General features: G+C 40.0%; 1 protein-coding gene across 2 annotated transcripts; it reads right to left on the bottom strand.

Annotated features, from left to right (window-relative positions):
• Positions 1-4753: 4753 nt before the first annotated feature.
• LOC143909581 (uncharacterized) lies at positions 4754-8116 on the bottom strand. Of its 2 annotated transcripts, none has more exons than XM_077427629.1 (3): positions 7787-8116; positions 7475-7703; positions 4754-7351 (listed from the first exon to the last, which is right to left on the bottom strand). In XM_077427629.1, exon 3 carries the CDS (start codon positions 7316-7318, stop codon positions 6314-6316), a length of 1005 nt encoding a protein of 334 aa, XP_077283755.1. In that variant the 5' UTR covers positions 7319-7351; positions 7475-7703; positions 7787-8116; the 3' UTR covers positions 4754-6313. The 2 variants fall into 2 exon arrangements, with proteins under 2 accessions (XP_077283755.1, XP_077283756.1); XM_077427630.1 differs by having other exon boundaries at positions 5522-7351; positions 7475-7708; positions 7791-8116.
• Between the last annotated feature and the right edge of the window lie 9175 nt (positions 8117-17291).

Raw genomic sequence — 17291 nt, 5'->3', positions numbered from 1 at the left:
TTTTGTCGCGCGATCATTTAGTCGCAAAAATAGAACACACGGGTTTAAACTAGTATAGGGCGGGTGAAGGTCTGTTCATACCTAGTCGGCACGAACCGACTTCAGCAGGTATTCGGCCGTACGAAAAGTATTCCTTGGTACATTTTGTATCGGTATTTTATTTTATTAATTGAAAAATCAACAGACAGGATGTACATAGATATGTATAAAAAAAAACAAATAGTAAATAAATAATATATGTAACATCCGAGTCCAATAATAGATTTTTACAAAAATGAAAAAGATAAATATAAGGAAATCAAATTAAAAAGTAAAGAATAAAGGCATGACAAAATATGTAGAACATTGCATAATCAAACTATAGTATTGTAACGTACGCCGCGGATTAAGCGAATAGAAGCCCAGAGACTGTGACCGTTCAAAGATTATCTGTAACGGATATCTGTTAACGGATTAACTAAATGCATACCGTGCGACTGGTATAAGTGGGTTTTAAGGATTAGCGACAAGCTAAGTGCATGAAACAATGATTGCACTTCTCATACCGTGGGAATACACATCCGAATACGTGACTATACAGTAGGTAAACAGATTAGACGTCCTGAGAGACCGTGAGACCGGTGTAAGTGGTTTTAGGGATTAGCGACAAAGCTAAGTGCATGAAAGCTAAACAATGATTGCACTTCTCATACCGTGGGAATACATATCCGAATACGTGACTATACAGTAGGTAAACAGATTAGACGTCCTGAGAGATCTACCCCTTATAAGGCGGTACGTAGGCGATATCACGTCATTCTGGACGGAGCAGTGACAGTACGTGTATCTCCTGAATCATCAATAAATGCTGTGAAACGACTGTTGGCCTTTTACTTGGATCCTCCACCCACCCCTACGCAACAGTATTAAAATATTTGGAAAAGGTTATAAAATAGAATATAAGAAGAAATTGAAATTTACAAATATAAAACAAATGAAAAAGGTAAATACAAAATAAGCAAATGAAAAGGAAAATAATGAAAGCTATAATATGAATTAAATAGCACATTACATAACTAAACTTAAGTATAAAAATATTGGAAATATTGGAAAAATAGAATAGGAGAAGAAATTAATCAATCGGTCAAGATTCTCTTGATGTTAGACCTAAATTGATGTAGGGAAATACCAAATAGATCAACCTCATTCAGCTCTCCGTTAAACATACGATAAACGCGCTGCAGATAAAAATATTTTTGGTATGTTCATTTTAAGGTCTGTTCATACTTAACAGCACTGCACGGGTACAGCACTGCACGACTCCGTTTCAAATATGTCATTTTATTACATTTCTATTCATATCTATGCACCTACACGTCGCGGTCACGTCACGTTTACAGCAATTTGGCCGAGTGCAAGGCAAAATCGGCTTACTTATACATTAGAGGCCATGACGATACGGCGCAATATTGCTTACGTCGTATTGTCGAGTACTTGCAATATGAATGCATACACGTGCATTCGTAGCTACGCGTCAGAATACAAGTCAGCAAAAATGTTTCGACGTTTATCGAACGAAAAATGATGTATAATCGCGTTGTTGTTGGAAGAAGAAGCTCAAGAAGACAATAAAAAAGCACGGAGGCGTTTTGATGTGCATCCCATGTTAAAAAATAGAAAAACCGAAGGAGAATTTTGGACACTGTATAAGGAGCTTGTGGATGATGGACAAAATTTTTTTTAATATTTTCGTAAAAAATTTAAATTTTTTTTAAATATTTTCGCCAAAACCATGTCGAAATATTGAACAGCTGTCAACTGTCACTATCGATAATTGGTCCAAAACAACAAAGCGGCTGACTCATGGCACGTAATTCGCGTGTATATTTACACGATGGCCAAAAAAACGGATACGATACGTTGACGGATGTTGCTGTAAGGTATGAACAGGAAATGTCGGGTACTGCTGTAAGCCTGCCGTGGCGTAAACGTGACAGTTGGTATGAATATACCCATACAAAATGTACCAAAGAATACGTTTCGTACGGCCGGATACCTGCTGAAGTCGGTACGTGCTGACTAGGTATGAACAGACCTTTCAGCAGGTATTCAGCCGTACGAAAAGTATTCTTTGGTACATTTTGTATCGGCATGTTCATTTTAACCGTCGTGTTTACGCCACGCCAGACTTACAGCAGTACCCGACATTTCCTGTTCATATCTTACAGCAACATCCGTCAACGTATCGTATCCGTCTTTTTGGCCATCGTGGAGCGGTCTCCGTGACGAGACAGAATGTTAAATTACAGAAAACGCAAATATCGGAAGGCAAAGATTGAAAATACTCACTTAATCTGCGCAAGCAAGATACAACAGGAACAAGAGGAACAGGCTTTTCCTCCCGTATTAATGTGCGCGCGCAGGTTTCGACCGATTCCCGGCCTATGGAAACACCGTTTGTGTTTGTATGAGGATTGTTCCGACTAATTGTCTCATGGTCGGCTTTCGTGGCGTTACGACCCACGAAAGACGCGGCTTTTTGCGCGCGTTTTACCCGGTCTATTCATTTCCCGCAACCGACGAGTGAACACCTTTGTTCACTACCGGCTTCGTTCCCACCACTGAGTCACCGGTCAGCTCGGCCTGATCGTTTGCAGACGATACTGGGAGATCAGCTCCAGTATACGTCCGGTTTGAAGTGAAGAACCCTGGTCTCTCTTCGTCGTAGCGAGACCACGTAGCCGCGTGTTTTGGATGAGGTCGTTGCATAACCTCAAACCATCACGCCATACAAGTTTGTTGGTACACAAACTTCTCCCGGTTTACCTCCTTTGTTTTGCCTGTAATTAAACGGAAATATAATTATATATGAGCAGATTTACGACCCGTTTCATTGTTTTATAATCTCCCGCCATTTTCCTTCGTCCCGCGCATTACACATATACGAGAGAGGGAGACAGAGAGCCGAGCCATCATCAGAGACCAGACCACAGACAACGTCAAAGACACCGTGGGGGAAACTACGCCACGCTTTCCAGAGCTAAAAATTACGTCAGGTGGCATCTCGGTTGAGAACACCTGGCGTCGAAACAAGAGTCGTCTATGTTCAGTTGTTACAGTGGTAATTGTATGTACGAAGAAGTTGAGCTTCGGAGAAGTGAGCTGGCTGAACTCTAGAGGTTCACTCTTGCGTCTGGAGCTGGTGCCTTAGTTTATATACATTGTGGCTCGATGCGAGCCGTCTTTGTCTTCAGGTCAGTGTCGTAGTTGCATGATAACATCGAGCGATGAACTCTCTCTTCTGGAATAGTCAAAGGGGACGTTGCCCTCGAGTAGCGAAGATAAGTTCTGCTGGGTCAGATGCAGTAGCGGCTCGTGAGATTTCATAGTGGGGGGGCTGCAGAGATTATTCAGGCTGTAGTAGCTCGTTAACCAAACCGATGATCAGATGAAAACAAAAATAGCTTGAATATGTACTATACTGGGAGGTCTGCAGCCCCGCAGCCCATGTGGACGACAAAAATAGCATACATTTGTACTGTACTGGGAGGACTGCATCCTCGCAGCCCATATGGACGAGCCGCCACTGGATAGATGTCTTTGTCTTCAGGACACGTGTTTCTAAACTTCGTTAATTTAAGAATGCGGTCAATGTAGATACAATGTATCCTTACATGCGTGCCGTGTGCAGATGTCTTTGTCTACAAAACTTTTTTCCTACCGCCCCATGTTGTCGAAGCAACCCTTGTCCTTTGAGAAGCTCGACGAAGAAGACTGCGCCTGGAGCGGATTAGCGCCCAGGAAGTTACGTCCGGGGAGATGGGGTTTGGGGCTGCCAGGCTAAACACTGACAAGGACGTAGTGATACAAATTTAATTTTTTACGTAATAGTGAATTTTTTTTTTGTATATTACTTGAATGTTATAATATTTCAAATAATTATTTTTATAAATCCACTATCTGTTACGTTTGAATTCAATAGTGTAATTTGATTTTTTTACACTGCTTTGCCTACGTTTCATTATTAACCCTTTGAGTGCTGACGTCTTTTCTATTGAAAGCCCGCCACGCTGAAAATTTCCAACTAGAATTATTTAGAAATCCAACAAAAAGCAGGTATAAAAATTGTAGCTAATCCAAACAAACCTTAGATCACTACCGCCGAGAATTTCGAGTTTTGTAAAGGTGTGTTTAGACTCTCTAATATATCTTGCAACAATATAAAACAAACAACAGAAGTCTATTAATGAATGCATTTTTCAAAAAAGTAGTTCCATCTTCTTAATGTATCTCAGCAGTCAGGTATTTCCATCGGGAAATTCTGCTATGGTTATAAATTCAGTAATTCCGGTGTAAACCAGTCTTTATAAACATTGACACGAATTACACGACCCATGTTCAATGCAACCTGGAAAGACTTAGCGGGTAGTATTCTTGTTTACTCTGTACAGGCTTAAAATACAACGCCTATCGGCGTTTTTCAGTTTCGTTAACTTGTTGGCAAAAATCAGCGCTGGTCAGCATTCAAAGGGTTAATGAGTTTAAGAATGATATTTTAAAGTTTAAATTACGTACGTACTTATTTATAATATTTACTAGCTGAACCCGGCATGCGTTGCAATGCCACAATAACGCATGCAATTCCCATTCTCTTTCCCGTTCCCATTTGTCGGAAAAACGCAGGCAGCAAACACGTTGGTCGCGACGCGAAAACATTTGAAATTGTAGCGTTGCAATGACTCATTCCCGTTTTTTCCCATTTTATTTTCACAGTAATCTTCCCGGACATGCATACAGCAAATCCTGAAATTTTCATCGCAATCGGTTCAGTGTTTTAGAAGCCTATTCGAGACACACACAGACATTCATTTTTATATATGTTACACCGAATCTGTGAAATTGTCTATTACACGCATTCGGCAAGAGAATTGCCGAATGCGTGAAAAATGCAAGCACGTTGCCCAGTTCTGGGTTGCCCAGCCCAGAACTGGACAGCGTGTTATATTATAACCAATTGTCAAAGTAACAGCTGAATAAGGATGTTTAATTTACATATTATTATGTATAATATGACTACATACATAAGTTTCGATCATCTCATATAACTTATACATAAATTAATGATATTTTTATACATTTTGATCAATATTTTAACAGTCGGAATTTTATACCTTGTGAAGAATCAGTATTATATTATAAATATTTAATTTCATTACACATGTCCCAGAACATAGCTCTAGGCTACACCGACCAGACCAAATGTATGAAAATGTGAACGACTAAGAAATCACCGGGTATGAAACGCTTAATCTAACTGCATACATTTCTCCGGAGTCCGGAGATGCATTTGTCCGGAGGACTAAAACAACCCTGCGTGACCTGAGCCATAGAACTTTGTATTTTAACAATCTCGAAGTCACCTCTCACTCATTGGCTTAACCTAAAATACAAACATTGTTTGGACAGGGGACTATTACAGACAAACACTCTTTCAAGTCTTTGAGAATGGGCTAAAAATGTACCTTAAATTTAAACAATATGTCACTATTAAGTTTTTTGGGCTTTTATTATTTCTTTTACACAAAAATACAATGGAATTGACTGTGTGTTCATACATTGTAAATAATTTTTACACGATATAAATTAGTATTAAAAGTTTTAACAATTTTTTCAACTTTTCCCACCGTTTTTTTCAAATTTGCTCAAATTTAAATTTGGCGCATTTCACAGGAGTTGTTACAGTGTAAAGAATTAATGATAAAAAGTAATGGCCACTAGAAATTATGTACTATCAATTATAATTGAAATGCATATAGCTTGTGGGGCTTATTCCCCTTTATACCCAATTTTTGACAAAAATTATATGAATTTTTAGATTTCTAGCAACGGGTTTATTGAAACTTTTGACTTTTAACGAAAGTTTTCGGAAACCCATGGAAACCATTAGGATGAAACCACTAAACCTCCTTATAAAGGACAAGTTACACAGCATCGCCTATCCGATCCGTTAGTGTGTCTATTATCTAAGTACTTAAAGGTCTACCCTGATGCATGTATTGCTTACGCACAAATTCACCCAGGTCTGTGAGAACTCCAGTGTATCCTTTGTGCAGGCACTTACTGAGCGCCGTTAGCCTAATCCGGGTTCTCTATTGTTCACCCACGAATCATATTAGACTGGCTATACTCTCTCATGTTTCCACGTTACACTAGTATTTATATTCATAGGTACACCAAGTCCAAACTTTCTAAGGAATGATTTTAAACAAATGTCAAATTAGTGTGACTTTACCCTATTATGAATAACCATGTGTAGGTGATTTTCCGAAAAAAATTATTTTGAACATTTGTCTGACCTTACCCCACTATAAACAACCATGTCTTGACAGAGGTGATCTTTTGAATGGAATGATTTTAAACAAATTTTACATTTGTGTAGCTTTACCCCAGTATGAATATTCATGTGTAGATTTAAATTATGCTTTCTAAGGAATGATTTAGAACAGATGTCACATTTATATTGCTTTACCCCAATATGAATAACCATGTGTTGACGAAGTCGAGACTTTGTAAGGAATGATTTTGAACAAATTTCACATTTGTGTGACTTTATCCCACTATGAATTACCATGTGTTTATGGAGGCGATACTTTGTAAGGAATGATATTGAACAGATGTCACATTTGTGTGACTTAACCCCAGTATGAATATTCATATGAACACTGAATTCATATTTTCTAAGGAATGATTTTGAACAGATATCACATTTGTATGACTTTACCCCAGTGTGAATATTCATAGGAACATAGAGTTCATATTTTCTAAGGAATGATTTTGAACAGATGTCACATTCGTATGGCTTTACCCCACTATGAATAACCGTGTGTTTACGAAGGCGACACTTTGTAAGGAATGAGTTTGAACAAATGTCACATTTGTATGACTTAACCCCAATATGAATAAGCACTTGAGACTTTGTAAGGAATGATTTTGAACAAATGTCACATTTCAATGGCTTTACCCCACTATGAAAAGCCATGTGTTTATGTAGGTGATATTTCGAAAGGAACGATATTGAACAGATGTCACATTTGTGTGGTTTTACCCCTGTATGAACACTCATGTGTGCACTGAGACAATTTTTCCTATTAAATGACTTGGAACAATTGTCACATTCACACAGCTTTCGTCGAGTATTAGAGTTTTTCGGTGTCACAAGATTAAGGAAACTTGTCTTATGGTCCAATTCAGAATGCGTGGAGCACATCTTATCTAAAGCTTCTTGAAATGGTAATTCTTCCGCTAGAATATGTCTATTGGTATCTATTATTTCTGCCATATTATCGTTCCAAGTAATTTTTCCTCCAGGGGTCTAAAAAATAAATCGAACTTTATGTGATAGGATGTCATTTTACATATGAATTTGTATTTTCGATTAATTGAATTATTTGCTTAGAATCGTTCCAAGGCACTCGAATCATATGTATTTAATTACCTCACCATCGTCCGATAAACTAGAAATTTTGGGTTGAATATCAGCACCCACCTCATCTTCCCATATTAAATCTTCCAGCAAAACTTCCTCTGGCTTGATTTTTAAATACTTGTCTAATTCCAGCCGCGAAATTGTGTCACACCGAAAACAAGCGTTTCAAAATTTGACGAGCAATTCCAGATTGTCGACACACGAAAGGCATATCACATCTGGCAGATGGTCACCTTTCCTAACCTGCAAATGAGAAAAGTATGACGATTACGAGGAATAGCGAATTAACAATGACAATGGCAATAGCAAGTGTAACGTAACTAACCCGCAGCTGACAGCAGGTCCAAATACCAAATACTAATGACAGAGGGTCGTCATGGATAGAGACGAAGGACTCTGCCGGAGCTGAGCTGAGACAAAGTCTGCACTCCATTGCTCCTTTGGTGGGAGAAGCACAAACTCTTGAAGAGTGCAGAGTGGACAATGGATGCTTAGCTGCAGACGTTTCAGACGTTTGGAGTTGAGGGTCTTCCCAGGCTGACATGCGATCGGTGCTGGTGATGGACTCGCCGAATTTAATTCGTCGAATGCGAGTAGTTCAAATAACAGATTTCCGAAACACGAGTTTTTCGAATTACGTATTTTCTGAATGTCAAATGGCCGAAAGCTAATTATTATTAAGTTGACGGATAGATGGCACGTTTGTATTGATAATTTCAAGTTTCAATAAAAATATTATCAATTCTAATAGTATATTTAAAATATGCATGTACACATAAATATGTTAATGATATATTATACATATGTATGTATCCAAATTTGCACGCGCGACATGTGAAATACACGGTAATTGGATTATTCGTCACATTGCGGTGGTCACAAAGACATTTTTTGGCATGAAAATCGCGAATACACAATATTTGGCACTCCAGTTCTCGTTAGTATGATAGTTATTGTTAGTATGATGGACTTTTCGGCTGTTCCGTTATAAGGTCTGTTCATACTTAACAGCACTGCACGGCTTCAGCACTGCACGACTCCGTTTCAAATATGTCATTTTATTACATTTCTATTCATATCTACCTACACGTCGCGGTCACGTCACGTTTACAGCAATTTGGCCGAGTGCAAGGCAAAATCGGCTTACTTATACATTAGAGGCCATGTCGATACGGCGAAATATTGCTTACATCGTATTGTCGAGTACTTGCAATATGAATGCATACACGTGCATTCGTAGCTACGCGTCAGAATACATGTCAGCAAAAATGTTTCGACGTTTATCGAACGAAAAATTATGTATAATCGCGCTGTTGTTGGAAGAAGAAGCTCAAGAAGGCAACAAAAAAGCACGGAGGCGTTTTGATGTGCATCCCATGTTAAAAAATAGAAAAACCGAAGGAGAGTTTTGCACATTGTATAAGGAGCTTGTGGATGATGGACAAAATTTTTTTAAATATTTGCGCCAAAAACCATGTCGAAATATTGAACAGCTGTCAACTGTCACTATCGATAATTGGTCCAAAACAGCAAAGCGGCAGACTCATGGCACGTAATTCGCGTGTATATTTCCACGATGGCCAAAAAAACCGATACGATACGTTGACGGATGTTGCTGTAAGGTATGAACAGGAAATGTCGGGTACTGCTGTAAGCCTGCCGTGGCGTAAACGTGATGGTTGGTATGAATATACCCATACAAAATGTACCAAAGAATACTTTTCGTACGGCCGGATACCTGCTGAAGTCGGTACATGCTGACTAGGTATGAACAGACCTATATGAGATTTTAGTGACTTTATAACGAGTACTTTGTGACCAGTAATCACCGAACCGAAATACACAGCGCCCCAAAACTACACGCCAAAAAATGTGAGATAATATTTCAAACGGAAACATTTATTGAGGTGTCGCATTCGTCTGTATTAGTAATTATTGTATGTTATTTACTTTTAAAATAATTTTAATCACCAATTTTGGTAAATCTTTAGGTAGCTAGGTGTGTTGACCATTGGCCGGCCTATTTACTGATTACTGTCTGGAGGTCGTGTGCTAAGGGGGCTACAGACGCTCCGGATTATTGGACCGGCCGTCGGTCCGGCGATAGATGTCGACGCAGGCCGGAACGTGTGTAGGTGAATTCATCGTCAGATTGAAAATTTTTCAGCTGGCCGGACGTCGAACCAAATTCTGTACTGTCGCCGGACGGTGGATACCTCCTCTCCCAGCCCACCTCAGCGTGCGTGTTTTGTTTTTTATTACATACCTCTTTTTTTTACTATTGTTGTTGCTGACCTCGAGAAGGTTTATTAGTCATCCGGCTGCCGCTGTTCTGTGTGTCGTTGTTGCGCGGATTTCTTCGACAATTATCATGTCGAAGGAAATGTTAGAAGAATTTATCTCTATATATCGAGACTCTCCTTGCCTTTGGCAAATTAAGGCCAAGGAATACCACGATCGTGATAAAAAAGATGCGGCATATAAAAAACTATTGAATAAATTGAAAGAAATAGAGCCTTTTGCTAATAAAGATGCCGTGGCTAAACGTTAAATTCGTACCATCGCACGCATTCCGGAGACGCGGCCGGAGCATTTCAGTTCTATCGAAAGAAAAATTGCACAATTTCTCGCAACGAATTCCGGTCCGATAATCCGGAGCGTCTGTAGTCCCCTCAACAGTGTGTTTTCTAGATCATGAAAACGGATCAGTGATCGATTCTGAGTTCGAATCAGTCAAAATCTCGAATTCGAATTTTCACATGATCACAAAACTTCATTTATTGTTACTACGTACAAAATAAAACGCTACGATAAAGTGAAAATATGGTAAGAAATTTTTTTAAATGTTTTAAATAGCTTAAGAATTTATGAATGATCACAATATGTCCCGTGTATTAAATATATTACATGTGTAGGCGGGGTACGATGTGTTGACCGTATCCCGGCCTAACGAAACACTGTTGTGTGGTTCAAAGATGGGGTCACCAATGTAGGCGGGGTAGCGATGTGTTGACAGCGCTGTTGGATGATCAGAAGGTTGCGTAGATCACGTCGGGGTCACCAGGTATGGGGATCTAGTCTTGTTGTGAAGGTCTTCTTCACCACCAGTCCGCCATGTATTATAGACAGGTTCGTCTGTGTTCGATATTAAATACAGCTATGTTCAATATGGTATTTATTTGGTAGTAACACGTATACACAAGTATGATTAATTGTTGGCAAAAGTTTGTCGTTCAGCGGTCTCTGGATATGGTAGAGTGTCGCTGGCTCGGCATTCAGCTATGTACGGAAGGTCTCTGGATACGGCAGTGTGTTGCTGGCTCGTCCGGCTGGTTGATCTTCCAAGTCCGCGTAGTGTAGTGGTGGCTGGTCAGGAGCTGTATGTTGACTGGTCTGCTGCTGTGTGTCGACGCTTGCTGCTCTGGGTCGACTGGTGTTGTTTGGGTTGTACCTCCTTTTATAGTGTTTTTGGAATGCTTGGTGGAAGTGGTTATTGACGCGTACGAGAGGAATTTTGTTTTCGTCGAGGCGTCGAATTTTCTGGAATGCTTGATGGAAGTGGTTATTGACGCGTACGAGAGGAATTTTGTTTTCGTCGAGGCGTCGAATTTTCTGGAATGCTTGATGGAAGTGGTCGTACGAGCATTTAGTTTATTGATGCGTACGAAAGGAATTTTGTTTTCGTCGAGGCGTCGAATTTTCTGGAATGCTTGATGGAAGTGGTTATTGACGCGTACGAGAGGAATTTTGTTTTCGTCGAGGCGTCGAATTTTCTGGAATGCTTGATGGTGTTCCGCTCGATGTATTTTGTTGTTGCGGAATATTCTCGAAGGTTTCGATGACGATGACGACGACGAGATTCCTACATGGCTCTCCGGTGAGTGTTAGCGATGTGTGTGATTTTGTGGGAATCTCGATGTGTTGGAGTCTATTGACTCGATGGCGTCGTTGTTTGTCCGGTTGTGCTGGAGAAAGTTGTCTCGACAGCGGGTCTTGTGTTGCATGCCGGTCCAAGTCTTGTTCTCTACCAGGTTGCTTATTTTGGGCGAGCTGCGTTGGCAGTGAAGGTTTGTGATGGCTTGGATGGTGCTGTTGTGCAGGCTGCTGTGTTCTGCGTGGAGTCATTCGCGTGACTGTTTTGCTGGTGGTGCTGAAGTTAGTTGTCTCGGCAGCGGGTCTTGCGTGAAGAACGTTGGTTGACGAAGTGCGTTGAGTGCTGGTCTTCGTTGGTTGTGCTGGAGTTAGTTGTCTCGACAGCGGATCTTGCTTGAAGAACGTTGGTTGACGAAGTGCGTTGAGTGCTGGTCTTCGTTGGTTGTGCTGGAGTTAGTTGTCTCGACAGCGGATCTTGCGTGAAGAACGTTGGTTTACGAAGTGCGTTGAGTGCTGGTCTTCGTTGGTTGTGCTGGAGTTAGTTGTCTCGACAGCGGGATTTGTGTGGAGACTGTTGGTTAGCGAAGTGCGTTGAGTGCTGGTCTTCGTTGGTTGTGCTGGAGTCGGTTGTCTCGACAGCGGGTCTCTTTTTGCGTACCAGTCCGAGTTGTTCTTTTCTACCATGTTGCTTATTCTGTCTAGGCTACGTTGATAGTCAAGGTTGGTGGTCTGGACGGTGTTGTTGTGCAGGCGTTTTGCTGATTGGTGCTGGAGTTAGTTGTCTCGACAGCGGCTGTGTTGTGTTGGAGCTAGTTGGCTCAGTGGCGATTTGTTTCGCCGGTTGTGCTGGAGTGGGTTGACTCAACAGCGGGTTGTGTTGGTAGCTGGTCCATATGTACTTTCACACCATGTTACTGTTGCGGTCGTTACAATGGTAGTGAAGGTTTGTGACGGTCTGGACGGTGCTGTTGTGCAGGCTGCGGCGTCCTGCATGGGCTCATCGAGGTGATGAATCATCGAAGGTGTGATGAGCGGTGCTGGCGGATCAACAGTAGTGGATCCATTTGGTTGTTGTCTCCGGGTTGCGTCTTGTTGTGGCGAAAGCTGCGGAGTTGTTTGACATGGTCACTAGTTGTGGGGACATGTAGCGGACTGCGTTTGAAGTCTGCGTTGAGGGTTGCGTTGTAGACTGCGTTGTAGGCTGCGGTTGCGTGAAGTCTGCGGTTGCATGAAGCTTGCGGTTGCGTGAAGCTTGTGGTTGCTCGAAGCTTGCGGTTGCGTGAAGGCTTCTGGTTGTTGCCTTGTCGTGGCGTTTGTTGGCTGCTTTGTAGGCTGCGCTGTGGGCTGCTATGTAGGCTGCGGTGTGGGCTGCTATGTAGGCTGCGATGTGGGCTGCTATGTAGGCTGCGATGTGGGCTGCTATGTAGGCTGCGATGTGGGCTGCTATGTAGGCTGCGATGTGGGCTGCTATGTAGGCTGCGATGTGGGCTGCTATGTAGGCTGCGATGTGGGCTGCTATGTAGGCTGCGATGTGGGCTGCTATGTAGGCTGCGATGTGGGCTGCTATGTAGGCTGCGATGTGGGCTGCTATGTAGGCTGCGCTGTGGGCTGCTATGTTGACTGCGCTGTTGACTGCTGTCGTGGCGGCTGTTGGTTGTTGTGGAGGCTGCACTGTGGGCTGCCGTGTTGACTGCGCTGTTGACTGCTATGAAGGCTGCGTAGTTCAAAGATGGGGTCACCAATGTAGGCGGGGTACGATGTGTTGACCGTATCCCGGCCTAACGAAACACTGTTGTGTGGTTCAAAGATGGGGTCACCAATGTAGGCGGGGTAGCGATGTGTTGACCGTATCCCGGCCTAACGAAACACTGTTGTGTGGTTCAAAGATGGGGTCACCAATGTAGGCCGGGTAGCGATGTGTTGACAGCGCTGTTGGATGATCAGAAGGTTGCGTAGATCACGTCGGGGTCACCAGGTATGGGGATCTAGTCTTGTTGTGAAGGTCTTCTTCACCACCAGTCCGCCATGTATTATAGACAGGTTCGTCTGTGTTCGATATTAAATACAGCTATGTTCAATATGGTATTTATTTGGTAGTAACACGTATACACAAGTATGATTAATTGTTGGCAAAAGTTTGTCGTTCAGCGGTCTCTGGATATGGTAGAGTGTCGCTGGCTCGGCATTCAGCTATGTACGGAAGGTCTCTGGATACGGCAGTGTGTTGCTGGCTCGTCCGGCTGGTTGATCTTCCAAGTCCGCGTAGTGTAGTGGTGGCTGGTCAGGAGCTGTATGTTGACTGGTCTGCTGCTGTGTGTCGACGCTTGCTGCTCTGGGTCGACTGGTGTTGTTTGGGTTGTACCTCCTTTTATAGTGTTTTTGGAATGCTTGGTGGAAGTGGTTATTGACGCGTACGAGAGGAATTTTGTTTTCGTCGAGGCGTCGAATTTTCTGGAATGCTTGATGGAAGTGGTTATTGACGCGTACGAGAGGAATTTTGTTTTCGTCGAGGCGTCGAATTTTCTGGAATGCTTGATGGAAGTGGTCGTACGAGCATTTAGTTTATTGATGCGTACGAAAGGAATTTTGTTTTCGTCGAGGCGTCGAATTTTCTGGAATGCTTGATGGAAGTGGTTATTGACGCGTACGAGAGGAATTTTGTTTTCGTCGAGGCGTCGAATTTTCTGGAATGCTTGATGGTGTTCCGCTCGATGTATTTTGTTGTTGCGGAATATTCTCGAAGGTTTCGATGACGATGACGACGACGAGATTCCTACACATGTATAGAAAAAACATTTTAGTATACAATATACAAACTCCTGTTTAGCAGACGAAAAGTTGAAAAAATGAGTCGAGATATTGCGAGCTGGTAGAACGGAGCGCACAGGATTTCAACATATGTAGGTATAAGATTTGCCTAGAGAAAGAGGACCATATAACTGGGGAGGTGCGGGGGGTAAAATATGCGGAGGAATGAATGAATAAAAAAAAGGAAGGTCAAAATGATAATGGATCTTCTTAATTAGAAGCTAACTAATCAAGGACGTCATTTGGGGGGGGGGGGGCATAGGGGGCACTTACCCCCCCTAAATTTAGGAATATTGTGAATTTAATGATAAATGAAATATAATGGATTTATAAATGCTACATTTATTTCTTATGGTACTTTTGGGTAGTTTCGTTTTGGTAGTTTAAAGATTGCACTCCTTTTTAAAAGGTTTTTATTTTGATTGCACTCTTCAAAAGGGATATAAACTTCGAGCGTCAGGCCCCATCTATATTATTCTATATCTATGGATTACAAACATGAATTCAGCGACTCGCTTATGGGAGGCGGGATCGGACATTGAAGCTTCTCGGTAGGATTTTGCTGGAATTTCTCAGATTTACAACAGTATTTATTTTTATTACAAGGTGTATCTTAGTTTTAATGAGTAAGAAAATGTAAGAAAATTTGGTGGCGCTCCTTTCCCTCCTTTTTTTTTATATATGTATGTAAGTACATACATCTTTTTAATATAATATACATATGTACAAATTCTTGATAATTAACCGTATGTAAATATGGATACCGGAAATAAAAAAGCACCTGAGTGTCATTTTTATTTACAAGGTTTATTTGGATTTTAGGATACATCGGTTATTGTCCAATACATTGTACAACCAATACAAACTTGCTGAATATATACTAACAGCAAGTATGTATTGGTTGTATAATGAGCTGGACAATAACCGATATATCTTAAAATCCAATTAAACCGTGTAAATAAAAATGGCACTCGGGTACTTTAAATTGTTAAGAAAAAATACAAAAATATGTAAATTGAAAAAATGTTTTCTTTAGGTTACAACAAATATAAATTCAAAAGCTTATTTATCACAATATATTAATGTACATACATATGTATGTAAACTATAATTGAATAAAAGTATTTATTTACTGTTAATTTTAAATTTTAGCGCCGATGTGATACCGGGGCCGCCGCTCTCTTCGCACGGCTCTTATGTATATTGGTAATAACAAGCGTCTCATTCTCCATTGGAAAGGTTTTTCAAAGTACATATGTATGCACAGTGGCGGAATGGGACTGAAATTAGTGCATGCCATGAGTCAAAGTGGGCCCACCCAGGGTTAAAAAAATTTGTCCCCTCCCCCATATAACAAAATTTTCTTCTTTCCATCACGCTAAAAATCAAGGGTAAAAAAAAATAAAATTTTCAAAAATGGGAATAAACAAATTTAAGTACAAGAAAAATGGCAAAAGCAAAATAGATCCATAAATTACATTGTATATTTCTTTTTAACCCTTGTCCTAGGTAAATAGAATGCATCATAAAAGAATGCGGCATAAAAGCGGCTTTTACTTTCGGTAGAAAACAATCTTTTTTATATCGGAATAAAAATGGAAAATATTCTTTGCATACACCTTATTGAGTTATAAAATATGAAAAAAATAAGCTTATTTTTGATAGAATAATTATAAAAAAATATTATGTAAAAAGTAAAAAAAGCGCCGCAGGCGAAAATTTTTTTCTAAAAATCTTCACATGGTCAACAAAAATCGACCATCAAACCGAGTCACTAAAACACTATCAATTAACTTAATTTCTACCGACTGTCTTTTCACTTTATCTATGTACATACATACATACATATGTACGTAATAACAATAGATAAAGTTTTGTGATCATGCGAAAATCGGGATTTTGGGGAGGGGGCCCCTATCCTATATTTCTATATACATGGATGTGTCTAGATTACGAATAGATTTTATATTCGGAAACTGTTTAAAATTGTGTATTTAAATCGTCGAAGTATAACCAAATGTTATTTTGAAAGTATGAAGTAAATTTAAATCGCTGGTTGATGGCGAATCGTCCTATCAAAATTCACGGAATAATTCACGGAAATTTGTTTATTCCCATTTTTATTTCAGTAGGTAATTGTTACATAGGTATTGGTATATACATAATATTGAGGTTAGAAATGGGCCCAGCAAAAGGGCCCACGCAAATGTTGAAACTTACATTTCGAGCCTAATAAAAAAAGTTAACCGATCCTTGGGCTGCTAAAGCAGATATTAGTTGTTTGTGTATATCGTAAGAAATTTGCTTTGTTGAAATACCCAAACTTTAGGTCCCAAAGTGCAATATCCTATAAATTTTTACACACGTGAAATAGTTTTACTGAGGGCCCATATTTAACAGATAGTGGGGCCCACATGCCATCGGGCATGTTCGCTTGTATGGCCAGTCTGCCACTGTGTATGCATACAATGCCAGCTTCCTCCAGATGGGGAACCCGGTGCGAAAAAAAATTATCTAGTCTCATATTGATGACTTTATGGATCAATATAATTGATTCTCTAAGTTAGTCTAAATAAATTTATATGAGAGCATGTAAACGGATGCAAGGAGGGCCACGCAACGAATAGAAGCCTGGTGGAGAGGCCTTCACCAAACAGTAAATGGTGAATAGTTGCAAATTATGTGATTCTTGCGACTATTTAAAAAATTTAGTCTATTTAGTGGATGAGTTTGAAATCAAATATTAAGTTTTTTTCAACTTAAATGAAAAATGGTTTAATTAGACCTGTAAAAATTCAATATCTTATATTTTAATGTAATATATGAAATCAACTGAGAGATGCGAATTTAAAGTAACATGAAACAATCATTTATTCTTATATTACAGGTAGTAGAAGTAATAATATATGTAACTAGACATTAAATTTCATTTTTATTTATAATTTATCATAAGAGTTCACTTAATATAACAAAATATGTATATAATAGTATTATATTAAAAGTTTTCTAATAAGGTGCATATATGTATATGTATATTATGTTTTATTTGATAAATAAATGGTTTTAATATAACTGTTTGTTGTTTCAAAGTATTTATTAGATAAAAAATTTAGTAACAAAAACATCATAATAGATAAGTGCCGGA

This window comes from Arctopsyche grandis, chromosome 3 (assembly GCF_051622035.1).
Source record: "Arctopsyche grandis isolate Sample6627 chromosome 3, ASM5162203v2, whole genome shotgun sequence".
NCBI classification, from domain to species: domain Eukaryota; kingdom Metazoa; phylum Arthropoda; class Insecta; order Trichoptera; family Hydropsychidae; genus Arctopsyche; species Arctopsyche grandis.
The sequence above is the reverse complement of the archived record's forward strand: the minus strand, read 5'-3'. Positions and strand labels throughout refer to the sequence as shown.